The sequence below is a fragment of the Sycon ciliatum genome, chromosome 3 (assembly GCF_964019385.1).
Source record: "Sycon ciliatum chromosome 3, ocSycCili1.1, whole genome shotgun sequence".
Classification (NCBI taxonomy): Eukaryota; Metazoa; Porifera; class Calcarea; order Leucosolenida; family Sycettidae; genus Sycon; species Sycon ciliatum.
Window position 1 is genome coordinate 8185192 of NC_088645.1, and position 16939 is coordinate 8202130.

General features: G+C 50.8%; 1 protein-coding gene across 2 annotated transcripts; it reads right to left on the reverse strand.

The window, feature by feature from the left end:
• Positions 1-780: 780 nt before the first annotated feature.
• LOC135811326 (mucin-19-like) lies at positions 781-16847 on the reverse strand. Of its 2 annotated transcripts, none has more exons than XM_065324550.1 (17): positions 16452-16847; positions 13827-14138; positions 13316-13538; positions 12863-13065; positions 12006-12110; positions 10525-10579; positions 8893-9901; positions 7343-8447; positions 6778-7106; positions 6135-6246; positions 5606-5806; positions 5158-5351; positions 4602-4676; positions 3941-4093; positions 3438-3571; positions 2427-2511; positions 781-1830 (listed from the first exon to the last, which is right to left on the reverse strand). In XM_065324550.1, exons 1-17 carry the CDS (start codon positions 16606-16608, stop codon positions 1660-1662), a joined length of 4623 nt encoding a protein of 1540 aa, XP_065180622.1. In that variant the 5' UTR covers positions 16609-16847; the 3' UTR covers positions 781-1659. The 2 variants fall into 2 exon arrangements, with proteins under 2 accessions (XP_065180622.1, XP_065180621.1); XM_065324549.1 differs by having other exon boundaries at positions 6772-7106.
• Positions 16848-16939: the final 92 nt, after the last annotated feature.

Here is a 16939-nt window from a genome sequence, read left to right on the forward strand (position 1 = left end):
TTAGTACCATTACATAGCCATGCAGTGGTTACCATGGTTACTTGCTCTTGCTACCTTCCTTGCACGTACATGTAGCTGCCCTTCACCTTCCCCTGTACCCCTAGATTTTCCTGGTAGGTAGGTTTTATTTGAATTCTCAGAACCATCCTGGACCTACAATGTAGCTACCACCCCATCCCTGCACCCAGCTACCCCTACCCCCCCCCCCGACCTAGCTGACCCAAGTCACTCCAACAAAATCACCCTTCCGCACCCCACTTCCTTCCTGCACCTACATGTACATGTAGCTACACCTGTCCGTGCACCTGCACGTAGCTACCCCCTCCTGTCCCTGCACCTGGCCACACACCCTCTCCCCCTTCCTTCGCCCACATGGTAGTCACCACCCCCTTGCACCTGCACGTAGCTACCCCCCCCCCTTCCTGGACTTAGCTGACCGACCCCCTTCCCTGTACCTGGTTCATCCCCTAGCTCCCCCCCCCCCCTTCTCGCACGCCTACATGTAGCTACCCTCAGCTCCCCCCCCCCCTGCCTGGACCTAGCCATCCCCTTTCCTGCACCTAGCTACCCCCTCCGGGGCCTTGCTACCACTTCCTTTCTTACCGGTATCTGCACTCCCCATTTACCTAGCCATAGCCCTGTCTAGTTACCCCACGACCTACCACTCATCGTCTGTGGCCCTTTTCCCAATGACCAGCCACATGCATACAACATGTACACGTATGCCACGGAGGACGGTGCAGCACGGGGAGCTCCGGCACTCCATGCACCCGGAGCACATAACAAACATGTTGGGCACCATATAAAGGGGCGGTGGTACAAGAAAGCTAGGCGTTGCAGGAGTAACTAAAATAATACCCTGATACGTAACAATGTCTACGTCGGTAACTGTTGATATAGAGGGGCGGCAGAAAATAAACAGTGAGAATGGAGGCTGCAGGAAGTCTTGCACATTACTATTATTGAATCCATTGTACTCGTAGACTGATAAATTGTGAGAATAGGAGTAAAATAGTGAATACTGTTTTTGATGATAGAGAAAGAACCCGATACACCCACCACTCAAACCCACCCCGTTCCCTGTTCATAGCTCACTCAACTTCAACATGTCTCTGGATCAGTTAGCAGTGTACTGTCATCCACTATGAAGATATGCAGGATAAGGTATACCCGGGTGTGTTGCTTCTCACTGTGTGCCATCACTGCTGCTACTACTGCTGCTGGTGGTGGTGGTGGTGATGTTGCCACTGCTGCTCCTGCTTGTGCTGTTGTTGCTGCGCTACTGCTGCTGTTGGTGGTGGTGGTGCTGCTGTTGTTACTGCTGGTATTGATGATGGTCCCCCTGGTCATGACTTGGCTGCTGCCTTGTCAGTGTCACAAATGAGGTGTTGCACATTTGCACCAGGCAGTACAGATTCAAACAAACAACATTCACTCGGCTCCCAGTAGCAGCAACTGCTGCAGTACTGATGGGGGGATGGGGTGGTCACTTGACACGATCTTTACAAGATTCAGGATACGACACTCTCCACTCGCTGAAAGCCAGTGCGGCAGGGAAGAAGCGAAGAAGGGAGTTCCCCCTTCTTTCAGACAGCAACACAGCTAGCTGTTGGATCAGGTTGGTTGAGGGCAGTGATAGCAGTCTTGACATTTTGCTCATCACAGTGGAACTGGCCCGTGCATCATCTGCATTTCATGGCGTAGACGATCGGCCTCAAGCTGCCGCACATACGCTGCATCCTGCTCCTCGCCATGGTCTAATGCCTCCTGCAGGCGTGTGATGTCGTCCTCCATCTTCTTGCGCAACTCACGCTTCAGACGGTCCACGGCCTGAGAGGGCGAGAGAGAGAGAGAGAGAGAGAGAGAGAGAGAGAGAGAGAGAGAGAGAGAGAGAGAGAGAGAGAGAGAGAGAGAGAGAGAGAGAGAGAGAGAGAGAGAGAGAGAGAGAGAGAGAGAGGAGACAGCCAGACAGCCACCGACACACATACATACACACACATACACACACACACACACTAGCACATGTAATACAAATGTAAAGATTAAAGGTCAACAACGAAGCCGAGGAAATAGAATCCAGGTGACTTCTCCACACTACAAAACTACCATGAAGACATTAAAGTGGCCGCTGCCATTTCCCATGAAAGAACCCAACTGAACAAAGAACTACAATGGTCATAGCTCAGCAGCAACAGCAACCACAGCATCGCCAACACCAGCAGCATTACCAACACCAACACCAGCAGCATTACCAACACCAACACCAGCAGCATTACCAACACCAGCAGCATTACCAACACCACAACATTACCAACACCAGCAACATTACCAACACCAGCAACATTACCAACACCAGCAACATTACCAACACCAGCATCAGCAACAGTAACAAAGCTAGTGGAGTGTCGGTATATTTTTAAACTTACCTTGTTCTGTTCGGCTTGGCGTACAGCTTCATCATTCCGCTCCTTTTCCATGACCTCAGCGAGCATGGAGAACTGATCACGGTAGCTGATACAGGAGGGCACTTGCAGTTAGGGAAAGTCAACAACTAAGAATTCAGGAAGCTTAGTCCTACTTGAAGTACCTAGGTACCAGCACTACATGTACATGCCTGTACTGTGACATATCCCACCAGTATTGAGTTAGCGCTTACACTCACACTTCCATTCACACCTTATTCCCACACTTACATCATCTACACTTGCATTGTGTTACTTATCACCTATGCTCTCTAACTCCTATATATACCACCAAGAGTACATAACCCCAAGAGTGTGCAACTGCCTGCACAACCTCTATGCTGTGCTGCGACGGCAGAACTTCACATCACGTGACATGGTTCAAAAGGTTATGCTGGCAAACAGTGCAAAGTGACCACAAGAGAGTTGTACCCAAAGCTGGGCTGCGTACAACCCAGTATCTATCATGCACTAGAGTGCACGGGTTCATCACGTGATGTGAAGTTCTGCCGTCGCAGACCCCATAGCTGGAGTTGCACACTCTTGGGGTTATGTACTCTTGATACCATGCTATCTACTCCCATGGAGTATCCATTCCTCGGCTAAAGAAGTTGTCACATGTACTGCCTCCCGGACACAAATGTGCATGTGAATTCCTAACATTGCTAAACAACAAGAAAAAGAACAGCAACAGCAGCAACATGTGGGAACCAGCAAGGCTGTAGTCAGTAGAGTATCTATAGAGTACAGTCAGACCTCGTTTATCCGGTCCTCTTATCCGGATCCCTCGCCATCCGGAAGAAAATCGTTGGTTACCGATTTACAGCTTATGCCATGCATACATACAGTGTGTGTGTTCGATTATCCGGTTCCCTCGCCAATCCGGATATTTTTCTGGAAAACGGATGTGTGCGGTTATGCGAGGTCTGACTGTATAACAGTACACTGCTTGAGGCTGAGTGAGGAGGAGGATACTAATTCTCCATGGAGTCAATGTCGTCCTGTAGTTTGGCAGCGTACTCCTTGCCTTTCTCCTTGGCGTAGCTACGCAGCTCTCGGATACGACTGCGCTGCAATGACAGGCCATCCTCGAACAGCTTACGGAATATCTGTGGGAAAGAAAGTGGCCGGAGAGAGAGAGAGAGAGAGAGAGAGAGAGAGAGAGAGAGAGAGAGAGAGAGAGAGAGAGAGACAGAGAGACAGAAACAGAGAGACAGACAGAGAGAGAGAGAGAGAGACAGAAAGAGAGAGACAGAGTGAGAGTGAGAGAAAGACAGAGTGAGAGCGGGAGAAAAAGAATAAGGAAAGTTTACATCAGGCTACCAGCTTCGAAGATACCACACGCAGTAATACACAACGCTGGGGACAATATGGCTAAGATCCACAGAGCCCAGACACATGAACAGATCAACACCAATCAGGCAATTATCATGCATGGCACAATGAAATTCATCGTCGATTCCTTTCCAAAGTCTGACCTGCTCTTCAGCATTGCGTTGCTTGGCTAACTTCGACTTCATCTTCAGTTCAAAGTCGTTGTAGTAGCGGTGGGCACGTGCTGAAGCGTGTCGTCGCTCACGCAGCTGTGTGGTCACCTCACGCTGCCTGGTTGCTGCTTCACGTTGGTCTTGCTGCAGTGTGTAGCAGTGAGACCACAGTACACGTACACGTATACGCACGCAAGCATGCACGCACAAGTACGCACGCATGTACGTATGCATGCACGCTTGCACACAAACACATGCACACACACGAGCATGCACACACACGAGCGCGCACACACACGAGCGCACACACACACACACACACACACACAAACACACACACACACACATACACAGAGAGATAGAGAGAGTGCGTGTGTAAGAGAGAGAGAGAGAGAGTGAGACAGAGACTGCACAATCGACCTGTACAATACATGACACAACACACCTTCAAGACTACACATAGTAAGGCAAAGGAGAGTGTGAGCCACATTGACATTGACATTGACATTCATATTCACATTCACATTGACATTTATATTCACATTGACATTCACATTGACATTCATATTCACATTGACATTGACATTGACATTCATATTCACAGGCACAATACTCCCAGAAGGTGCTGCACTCTGCTACACTGTATTCTTACCATGCGCTGATTATGTGCTATCTCCTTCCTCAGCAAACTGACCACCTTGGCCTGGCGACGCTCTGCTTCAGCAATCTACAAGCAAACACAGAACGGAGATGGTAAGGGTGAGGGTGATGTACCAAACACTAAACAAAATGGCCGTAAACAAGTGCACAGCACTCAGCCATGTGTCAGGTACCCTTTCTGCTACATTGCCTCCATGAGCATCCTTCCCTCGCTGGCCTGCACCCCGTACATAGCCTCCCGTACTCACCTTCTGTTTCGGCACTTTATTACCATGATTACACACCTTGCCACACGTACACCCCCCCCCCCCCCACACACACACATAGGTTTCTCTATTTCTCTCTCTCCCGTACCAGGCCCGCCTGACCCGGTCCGGTTGGTCAGGTTATTACCGGACCAACGTTTTGGCCATCGACACTTGTTTACTATTATTGAGGGCATACGTGTACATGTGCGTGTATGCACCCGCCATATCATACACAAAGTACTATAAAAGGCCATGGTACTAGCGGACCAATCAAAAACTGCTTCCGACGGCGCTGCTTACCAGTTTCGCTGGCTGGTCTGGCGCCTGTTTGTCCTGCAGTTTCTGATTGATGATTGACTTCATTTGCTTAGTCTGTTGCTGTAGCATCTTCTGTGCTGTCTGACGTGTCACTTGAATGTGAGGGAAACGGTCAACCATGGCAGGCAGTAGCCCAGCTGATAGCGGGACAGGACCTCTCGGCTGGTTTTCTTCATCTACGGTAGCATGGGAGAACAGGCAATGAAAGAAAAGAATCGTGGGAAAACCAGCAGCTATGCTTTCCTAAATTGCACAGATGAGACCAAACAAGCAGATTGAATGTTTCCCCAAATTGTATAAGACTAGGTGGCTATTGGTCAATGGGTTATCCGAATGTTCCACAGAGAGTGTATGCAAACACGGAGTCACCTACACTCGATCATCCCCCCCCCCCCCCCCACACACACACGTACACACCACTCATTCTTACCCGCTGAAGCTAATTGGTCCGCAGACTCTTCAAAGTCATCACCAATATCATCAGCATCAGAGGCATGTTGGTGTGATGTACCAGTACCCATCTGTACTGCTGCTCCTGCTGATGCAGCTGCTGCTTTTGCTGGGCGATTGCGATGATGGGACAGAGTGCGGGGCGATCGTCTGGTTGCTGACGCCGCAATGCGGGATTTGCCTGTGAGCGACAACAGAAAGCAACAGCAGCAACACAAACTGGGTCACATGACCAATATGTTATGCAAGACTGGTCACATGACAATGATGCCATAGTGCAGGCAGCCATACAAGACTGATCACATGACCAATATGTTATGCAAGACTGGTCACATGACAATGATGCCATACAAGACTGATCACAGGACCAAGATGTTATGTAAGACTGGTCACATGACAATGATGCCATACAAGACTGGTCACATGACCAAGATGTTATGCAAGACTGGTGATGGCGGTGATCACTGAGATGCATCAGTAGACTAGTGTATGTAACCATGGTAACCAACCTTGCTCTGCTGTAGCTGATGTTGTCACTGCTCCTCCAGTACTGGACGTACGTAGTGAATGACCTCCAGCAGCTGAGGATGCCGGCCCACCATGGCGACCATTGGAGACAGCCTGAAGAGAAGAAACATGCACGCGCGTGCACACGCACACACACACACACGCACACACACTCTCTCTCTCTCTCACACACACACACACACACACACACACACACACACACACACACACACACACGCTTGATCTTGGCATACAGCTGCTGTCAACTCTCTAAGCTGCCCTGATGACGAGGGTGAACAAAGGAGAGGGCAGCAGTACAGCTTTGCAACAAAACATTCAGCCTGATATTCTGACTGCACATCCTGCTGAAATCACTCATCTAATGCATAGGAAATCTTGAAGTGAAGCCTCTTCCCTCGCTGCTGGTCACTTTCCACTCTTACATCATACACTGTTGGAATCCACTACCTGATCGGAAGTAATGGTCACATGACACTGGCAGTGGAATACATAACAATGCGTGCACACCACACAAACACACCACTGACCATTTGACGCCCATCGCCAGAGGCGATGATAGCGATGCTACAGCAGAAGCCATAGCAACTTGCACAAACACACACACACACGCATACTCACCGTCGCCGTCCTTGTCGAGCGTTTGCTGACCCGTCGTCCGTCCAGTCCGTACTGCACACTAGCTTTGGTAGCTCGTCGTGCAGACACTGTTCTATTACCCTCACCACCACTAGCCACCGCTCTTCCGGCCTTTGCAGCTGCTGACACACCTGCTGTCATGCTGCGAGTGCGACGGCGGAAGCGACTCAGCTCGCCGCGGTAGCCAGTGTCTAGCTTCTTGATCCTCTGCCGTGCCTCGGAGAACTTCAGCATCGTCGGCGGCGGTGAAGAAACTGGCGCCTGCTGGCCGTGTCGCTGTGGTGCAGGAGCGGTGGGCGACGGCGGATGTTCGTTATCTGAAAATGAAATTAGAGAACCACCAAGTTAGTCTTGTCTCGAGGACACATCTAGAATGTATGCAGTCGCCGCGAGTACAGATCACATTGGTCTGCTCGCTGCAAGCTTAAAGTACCCACCCACTCACTCACCCAACCACACATCCATACGCGTGCGTGCATGCACACATGCAGCCACACGCTCACACTCACACACCCCATGTGCACAGTCACACTTCTTACTAAAAAAAACTCACCGGAAAATTCATCAGAGAAATCGCCAAGGTCCACGTCGCTACCCTCATCTTCCACAACCTGTTTCGGGGGAGGCAGGCGACTCTTAGCGACGGGATGCAGTGGTGACCTAGTCAGCACGTCATGTGATGGTTTAGCGGAGCGGTGTGATGTACGGTGTGATGTACAATGTGATGATGGTGACACACTGCATTGAGAGCGATGACGAGAGGTACCACCGGTGCCGCTGCTGTACTGGGTGGCATGGCGAGAGTGGTGGGAGCGTGCACTACGCTGATCGTCAGGTTGTCTGCTGGATGACGGTACACGCTGGGTACTGACGGCGGATGGACGCTTACGCACGGTGGACGTCACTGACGACGTGGATGTAACCTGTGCGTGCTGCGACGCTCCATGTGCTCTTGTGCTGGTGTCCTCACGTGGTTCCGCGACCAACGATCGGGTGTGCGGACGGCGATTGGTGTCGGCGGTGATATTACGACTCTCGCCGGATGGTGCGGAGTCCGTGGCGTGCGGGCGCACGGAGTCGAAGGAGCTGACAACCTGTGGCACGGCGGCGGTGGCGGCAGTGGTGGTTGGATCCGACAGCAGGTCAATGCCAGCTGCTGGATGTCTCACAGACAGGGATAGGCTACCATCAGAAGGAGCAGACCGCGTGGAAGCAGTGAACGAACTCGTGGCAACGTGCGGATACGCAGCACCGTGTTGAGTAGTAGCGGACGGCGGCGCTGCATCACATGCGGACGCGATCGTAGTCCTTGACACTGCACTGCGGGCTGGCGGTGCAGCTGACACAGCGGACGAGGATGATGCCATGGCATGCTGAGAATACGAGTGCTGCTGTACGAGGGCAGTGGCCGATGGCGGTGGTCGCGCTGCAGATGTCGCTACAGCAGACATAGCAACATCACTTCCCAAACCGTAGCCAGTTTCCTGAGCAGCCTGCACGGACGCCATCGAAGCGGCTACTGTCGTACGGTGAGAAACCGACGCCGGCAGTATTGGCACAGCTTCCACCATTGGCTGTTGTGTTGGTAGTAGACTGGTTCCTGCTGCTGTTGCTCCGGACGATGACCGTGGTGCGGCCGTTGATCTTCTACTGCCCAGCTGAACGCATGGCAAAAAGCACACAACGCGACGCCACACAGAAAACAGTACAGGCTCATCTGTACCTTGAGGTACATTAGCTTGAATGCGTTCTAACTTCTAACACCAGAGCATACGCTGATCCAAACACAACACGTAACATGCACTGTTAGACCAACAGTTGTTTTTTTTGCTTATTCAAGTTATTGTGACCGTGACAGAATTCCCGGAAAGCTCAGTGGGGAGATGTACGGTAAGATTTTTGTTGAAAACTCATCTTGAAGAAACACTTGACCGACTTGAAGAAACACTTGACCGACTTGAAGAAACACTTGACCGACTTGAAGAAACACTTGACCGACTTGAGCCGAAAAACAATCAGGTGACGTAGGCATGACCCGACTTTTTTTTCGGCTTGCGCGGGTCAAAACTGAAATGCCTGTGTTTATTCAGTAACGTTACGTACATGCTCGACGCCCTCCTCGCTGGCCAGAAGATCCGTGGTGTTCAGGCTGGTCGAGCCGGAGAGACCCGTCGACGGAAGGCCACGCAGCAACTCAGATGTGTTTTCTGTCGAAGACGAAGCCGAGGAATGAGTGCCCGGTGCGGAGCGGACATGCTGCGAGGAGACTGCAGTCGGCCGCGACGACACAGGACGATGCTGCTGAGTGGACGCCGGTTGCCATAGTTCCGGATCGAGCGGTTGCATTACGGGCGGCGGCGGAACAGGATGACGAGATGAAGCCCGGACGGTTTCACGAACAGCCGCTGATGTGGTGTGACCGTGCGATGATGCACTAGTTGCAGTAGCATGGTGCCGTGAACTGGTGATGGTAGTCGCATGGCGCTGCTCAGCAGCCGTTGCGGCCAACGGCGACTGAGCAGCCTGAGAGGGTATGTGCATCTGCATGTCGGTAGTAACCCCGGCTGTGCCCTGTGGCATGGCTGGCTGGCGTAACGATGCATGCGAGTGTGACGGCAGTGCAGTAGAGTAATGCGTGCGGTGCTGCTCGGCAGTGACACCAGTAGTAAGACCAGCAGTGACAATGGTGCTGAGACCTACACTGTGCTCGATACCAGTATGGCCATGTTGATGGCAGTGTTGATGGTGATGGTGGTGGTCAATGTGAGAATAGTGTAAGCCCGTGCTCACAGCAGCACCGGTATGTGCGGCATTAGACGGCACTTGAGCTGAGGTCGACGCAGCAGCGGCGCTCAGCTGGGCAGGTGACGCAGCGGTAGGAGCGGATGATGTAGTGGGATGGCTCGCGCTGGTTGCGCGGGGAAAGTCCCTAGTGAGCTCAGACGACGCCATACCCGCAGTCAGTGCAGTGGATGTTGCTGGCACATGTGTTCCAGGTTGGCCCAGGGTGCTGGAGAAGCGTGATGAGCTACCTGTCGATGTCGAGTGTGACTGCGAGGAGTAGTCAATGCGTCGAGCAATTGACGGTTTCTTTGGCGTGCTGGACACAGGTCTGTGGTAAGACAAACGGACGGACAGACAGAAAGGCACATAGGAAAACAGAGACAGACAGACAGACAGATAGGCATACAGACAGACGGACAGACAAACAGATAGAGAGATGTGGACAGACAGACCAAAAACAGCGGTGGGTGAGGAAGGCACAGAGAGCTACCCACCTAGAAAATTTTATCGGTACAGGTCACAAATAAACAGACTATACCAACCAACGTACTTAGCCCAAAGCGACCGTCACAACTCCTAATCAGACAGCTATTGCTTGTACAGCAGAGAGCGTCAAAGAAGACACTACATTGCACCCAGGAGTATTGAGCATGCTCAACAGATCAGACCCAGTTGTTTTCACTTGAAACACACACACATTCACTCGGGTTATCGGTATGTACTGTCGTGGACAAGGAAATCCAGTCGAATGACCGGGGCTGGCGCCATCAGTGCGCACAGAACGTTAAATGCAGTGCACGTGTTGATCCGATGTGACTAGCGCTAGGTGTGTAGATCTACCACACGTGTACTCAAGGCTACATGGCCAGCACCCTGGGGCCGCTAGACGTGCGACTGGATTTCCATGTCCACGTCAGTAGATCACAAACTGTCGAGAATGTATATACTTACTCAGTTGTGGTTGCCGGCTGTCTTACTGGACTTTCAGTGGGTAATGCTGGGTCACCTTCAATCAACCACCACCAATGAGCAAACACAGACACAAACAGCAGCACAGCAGAATAATTATTACTTTGAATTAGTTTGAAGTATAACATGTACAACTCCCGGATGTTTAGCCAATGTAAACTGAAACATGGACAAATCCCACTTGCTGACTGTATATTTTCTGGTTACCTTGGTGGACAGGTGGTCACAACTCGTAACATTTTGTCCTTCTCCTTTATTTATCCACAACTCTAGTTCTTGTCACGTAACCAGCACTGGCCTGTGACCGGCGGAGTGTTGGCCGAGTTGGACTTCTATCGGTTGATTTGAACACAATTACAGCATATACAGCGTTGCTCAATGAAATCCAGTCACGTCCCTTAAGTACACGCCGGGCGTTGCGCAGCCCTAGACCTGTGAACACTGAGCTGGGGAATGGTGCAAGGCTTGAACTTGAGTGACGTGACTGGATTTCAAGGAGCAACACTGTAGATACAGTAATGGCTACTCAATCTCCGGATAGCTAGCTGTTTCGACCTCTTTTCATCTCAACAGCGGAGCTCAGAGTCACAGGCTGAGCCGGGCCCAATGAGGCCTGTTACCGAGTGTGACACACAGTGTACAGAGTGCAAAAGGGGAGCGGGACGATTACAGACTGTGAGCGCAAAAGGGGAGAGGGGCGATTACAGACTATGAAAGCGAAGAGAGGCAGTGTTAACTGTAAACAAACAAGTAATTGCAGGGGGCCAGGGCTGAAAAGGGCCTGAAAAAGTTTCGTTCCGACTTTTTCCCCACAACAATGTGACACCAGAGTCTAAGCAGGGGCGATGCAGACATAACATCTTTAGAGAAAAACGCGTTGAAAAGTGAATGGAAGGTCCCCAAACGAGCTGATTTTGTCCTCCACTCGGCCATTCCTTCTTCTTCACCAACAGGCAGTCGTTGGGATGTGGCGTTGGGTTTTTTTCCCGATTTCCGGCAGACATGGACCGAAGGAATAAGTGGATTGTTGCTGTGCGTCGCAAGAACACGGATGGTTCTCTTTGGACACCTTCGTGTCACGACCGTGTGTGTTCGAAACATTTCGTCACTGGACGTTCGTCAAAATATCAGGCCCATCCTGACTTTTCACCTTCGCTGAGCTTGGGTTACGAGACGAAAAGCACGAGCTCGTCATCACCCCTGGTTCGCTGCACCAGAGGGGAGAACGTTTTTTTTTCAAACGAATTTGAACCCCTCCCTCCCTCCCCCTCAGACAGTAAAAAAATGTTGACATGTATTTGTGCAAATTACACAACAAATGTCGCAAGTGTGTCACTGCTCCTATGGGCATGTACTAGTACCTTGTATCAATGTTTTCTGAAACGAAAGTGGTCAGCACCCTCCCACCCCATAACGAAATCATTTCATTTTTTTACTTATAATATTTATGAACGACCCCTTACCAGATTTGTCGTGAGGACGGTGACCAACTGGTGCACTGGCCACAACATCTCCGTCCCAGTGGTGACGACGACGCTTGGAGCGACGGTGACCAGCAGACGTGCTGTCTGCACACACCAACAACATCATAACACACAATACAATGTAGCGACACACACAATACAATGTAGCCACACACAACACAATGTCATGTTCAGCTTTATCTCTCATTGGCCACAGGCTGTCGTGATATAAAAAGATTAGAAACTGAATTCCAGCATTGTAATAGTGGTCGACCTTTACAACAATCGTTGCATTTCCAAACAAGAGCACTACACCAGTAAAGACAAAGAGGAGAGCAGTGCAGTGAAGTTGGATGCGTAGACTCGTAATGACGGTTCCTGGAGGTGCAGCGGTGGCAACTGAAATCCGACCCATGCTCGGTGCGCTCGCATAGCAAAAACCCAGCACGTGCTTGTACACTACCAAATAGAGACCGCTAGAATACACTACCAAATGGAGACCGCTAGAATGTAGAGTCGGTGCTGCACTCCAGCACGAAAACCTGGGATCGGATTTCAGTTGCCACCACCGCAGTTCTGCCGTAAAAAAACAGGTTTTAAAGTACATGACAACAAGTGCTATGCATACAGCACGATACAATTGCGGAACGTGAAATTCCCACTGAATTATAATATGCATGGGTGTACCTGAGAAGGGTACCAGCTAGCATGCTCAATAGAAAAGAGGGTTACTCACAAACGGATCGCTTCTACGCCTCTGGTATCAACTACAAAAAAAATTCAGGCATTCCACCCGGAGCATGCATGAAACATCTCAAGATGGAGTCGGCCTGTTGTGACAAACAGAGTACCCCTACCTAAATTTCCCGATGTCGTGGCAGCAGCGGTAGCGGTAGAGGATGCCGCAAGAAGACTGCCCGTCTTTGAAGAGTCGCTGGCAATGGAGGATATGCTGATGTCGTCGGCGGCCATGACGTGATGCGGGCCGTGCGCTCTGCCTTCGTGACTCTCCGCACTGCTGATGTCTGCATCTGCCAAGTCGCTCACAGAGCACAGTGACCTGCAGGGAGACAACATACATACCCACAGGGAATGCATATACAAACATGCGTAATCATAAAAAAATCATACCAAACATTTTCCGAGAGAGAGAGAAAACAAATTATCGTGTCCGTTCTCGAAGGGAGCTCACGACGGCCGCTAACACCCGGTAAACCCTAGCGGCACATAACAGCCGGTAAACTCTAGAGAGAGACAACAGAGAGAAGGTAAGAGATGGACGCGCATGGGCATTGAGAGTAGCCACTAACCCACTTGATTCCGCACTGGCAAATGCCACCCGGGGCCTTTCCTGCCGTTCGATGGCTTGCGGGATTGAAGCAGTTGCAGTTGGCCGGCGCTTACGGGTACGCCTTCCGCTTCTGGGCCGCTCTCTGGTGCGTGAGCTTGCTTCTATTGAAACGGAGGAGTCCGATGACAGTGAGGAGAAGGACAGTGAAGGAGTTGACAGCAGCGAGTCAGTGCCATCAGTGCCTGCAAGCCGAGCATAGCACAACGAAAATAACACACGCAGGCGCACACACACACACACACACACACACACACACACACACACACACACAACAATAAAAATTCACGTAGACCCCTTTGACTTAGGCTGAGTGCTACGACACACAAACAGAGATACCGGTTTGTTAGTCAAGCATAGTTGTACAGCATAAGTTGCTGTCTATTCGTTGTGTGTAATGCTAAAAACCATGTACATGTACACTGTACATTTGATGAGGACATGCGCCAGCGAGACACATTGGAGTAACTCACCGCTTGCCCGACCCGCTACACGACGAGCAGCAGCAGCAGTGCTCGGTGGTGGCAGGGCTGCACTGGCGCCGGCACTGGCGGTCCTCTTGGCCTGTGCCAGCTTGTGGCTGACCTCGTCGAGATAGTCCAGCACCCACAGGAAGATCTCGAGCAGATACGTCCTTGCAATGCGGTCGCCGTTGACCACGGCCTGCGCGCTGATGTGCGACAGGTCGGTCGACAGCATTGCCAGCAACGTGTCCAGGATCAGCTGAATGCGAGCCTGCGACTCGCCGCGCGACCGACGACGCATGGTCTCCTTGGATGCCGATGCTGCAGCGGAAAACACATCAAAGAGCACTCACATACATGTAAAGTGAAACCTGGTAAGGCGACCACATGCTTAAAGACCCATTGTCGTGTTCGGCCAAGCACCTCGTAGTACGCGAGCTCGAGTTACGAGAAGAGACCAGTTACCGGTATACTAGTATGTGAATCCAGCAGTATCCAGTAAGCACACATGCTACCCGAAACATACAGCAACACCTGTCGCTAAGCCAACCGCTCGAGGCTCTCAAAGTCTGGTCGCTGTGTACAGGTGGTCTCCTTAACCAGGGTGGGTAACATTCTTTGGTCCTAGTTGCAGTGGTCCTCCGGGGCAGGTGGCTGCCTTATCAGGGTGCCCGCCTTGACAGGTTTTACCCTGGAGTTCGTTGACACAATACTGTCCAGCGCATGGTAAGGGTAAACCACCTCGGGGGGGGGGGGGGGGGGGTGCAGGTTTCAGCTCCACAAAGAAAAGGGCTTTCAAACAGGCAAATCCACAGGCACTCCTGCGCACGCGCACTGAACAGACCTGCATATCGTCCGACTCACTGCACCACTATATACATCTACATAACGTTACAGTGAAACATGTCTAGGGCGACCGCTCAAGGGACGTGGTCGCTGTGTACAGGTGATCGCCTTATCCAGGGTCATTCGACTGTACATAGCACCACAGGGTCCTGGTTGCAGTGGTCTTCTGGGACAGGGGGTCGCCTTATCCAAGTCATCGTCTTGTCAGGTTTCACTCCACAATGTACAGTCCATTCAGAAAAGGTTGATATCCTAGCTTTTGGCCATAAACGGGTCAAATTTTGAGTTTTCGTCTCCTTTATTTTCGCAATCCCCCATGGAATGCTCTTCCAATTGTGTTTTTGAAGTCTATTTCTCCAAAAAGCAAGCCATAACAAGAATAGGATTTCGGCCAGGTTTTGCCCCCAAAGCACTGAATTGGGTAAAAACCATGAAAATCCAGGCCGTTCACTCCACTTGCATAACAGTACATTTGCGGTTCGAACCCCAGTTGAGGTGCCTTTTGGACCCTTTTTCAAGTTTCGAATCGCGCGGCACTGCACAGTGTACCACAAAATCGCCAAACACGGGAGCTCTCCAGAGCCAGCGCTCAACCTTTCTGAATGGACTGTAGTCATTAGCGTACAGTGGTGACCCCTCCTCAATACTGAGCACTAGTATAGACATTGGAGAAATGGTGTTCAAAAGGGGTTTTTTTTATAAACTATTAATGCAGACATAATCTGAACTGTCCACCTCTCCACACTGTGCTCTTAGCCCACATTCACAACACCACTCCATAGCGAGGAAGTTCGTTCTTGGGTATGTGCAAATGGCCGAGTTTGTCGCTACTTCTGAGTTAAATGCAGACATGAGAGGTAATGGCAGACCGGTCTGTGTACAGACTCAGCCCTCGGGCTGTAACTGTCACCCAGGTTAGAAGACAGCACTTCATTCTCTCGCCGTCACTATCATTTGGCGTGTAGTGTGTGTGTGTGTGTGTGTGTGTGTGTGTGTGTGTGTGTGTGTGTGTGTGTGTGTGTGTGTGTGTGTGTGTGTGTGTGTGCGTGCGTGTGTGTGTAGTTATCAATCTCAGGCAGGACGTACGGCCATTGTAGGCCAATACATCACACCCCAGCAGCCAGCGCAGGCAAATTCATCGCGCTTCAACCAGTGCAGGCCAATACATCACACTCCCGAAGCCAGCGCAGGCTAATACCATCACACTCTGATAATGGCACTGGCGAGAGAGATGTTTCAGAAGAGTGCTGCTTTTCTCGGATCATTCGAGACTGTGTAGTTTCATCTCGTAGATAATTTCCATTATTAACTCTGAGTTTCACGCACTGAGCGATCATCAGAAAACAGTAACACTAACTGCTTTCTGATGATCCCTTAGTGCGTGAAATTCAGAGTTAAAACACTTTTTCCGTCCTCTTATTGTTCAAGTGAGCTAGTTCTGCTTCTCGGTATTGAGCACTCTCTTGGACAGCCTGGAACCTCTCTGTTTTACATGTCCACTGTATAGCGGTGCTCAGTGCCCAAGACAATGCAACATACATAATCATTCCACGCCAGAGCCGGAACAATCTGAAAAGTTGAGAACAAATTATTTAGCTGAGAAGCAAGACATGTGGACATGTCTTGCTTACAAGCTGTGGCTCGATTCGTTCTCAGGTCTTCTGCTTTTCTGCGAGAATGCGTGGGCAAAAACTGCCGCGAGAGCCCACGGACACACACACACAGACGCACATACGTATAGCAGCCCGGTAGGACTGTCAAACGCACACACTGAATACTTGTACTCACCATCTTCGGGCCATTCCCCACCGATACGAGGCGCAATCCTTGAGAACGTCTCGATAAAGACACTGGAATCACACTGCTCTGCATTACTCACACGATACGGCAACTCAAGGCGCTGAAGTAGCTTGTTTGCGAGTGTCACGACAGTGTCACTCGCCATTAGAACTCAAATAATCAGAATGCCAGTCCAGCAAAGTCCAGGTTGGGGTTGATACAGGCAAACACACTACATACAGCATAAGCTGACATTGAAGGAGCTCCCTTCCAGTACTCGCGTTCTTTTTATGAAGTCTAAACTGTACACAAGGCGAGGGGGTGTTACGGTATAGTACGAGAACAACAGCTTCCTCTCCTCGCCCTGTTGAGTTGTTGTTTTCTGAACTTTTCTTCACAAACCTTGACTCCACGAGAACCTGTCCTTTCCTATTCAAATCTCCCGCACGATGCGCCTCGAAGGCTGCACTGCGCGACGTCATGTACCATGGCAACGA

Coding starts and splice junctions, on each gene's coding strand:
- LOC135811326 (XM_065324549.1), bottom strand. CDS start 16,608: ATGGCGAGTGACACTGTCGTGACACTCGCAAACAAGCTACTTCAGCGC. Junction 13,066..13,315: donor GCCAGTGCGGAATCAAGTGG/GTTAGTGGCTAC, acceptor GTCTCCCTGCAG/GTCACTGTGCTCTGTGAGCG. Junction 2,512..3,437: donor ATTGACTCCATGGAGAATTA/GTATCCTCCTCC, acceptor CTCCTGTATCAG/CTACCGTGATCAGTTCTCCA.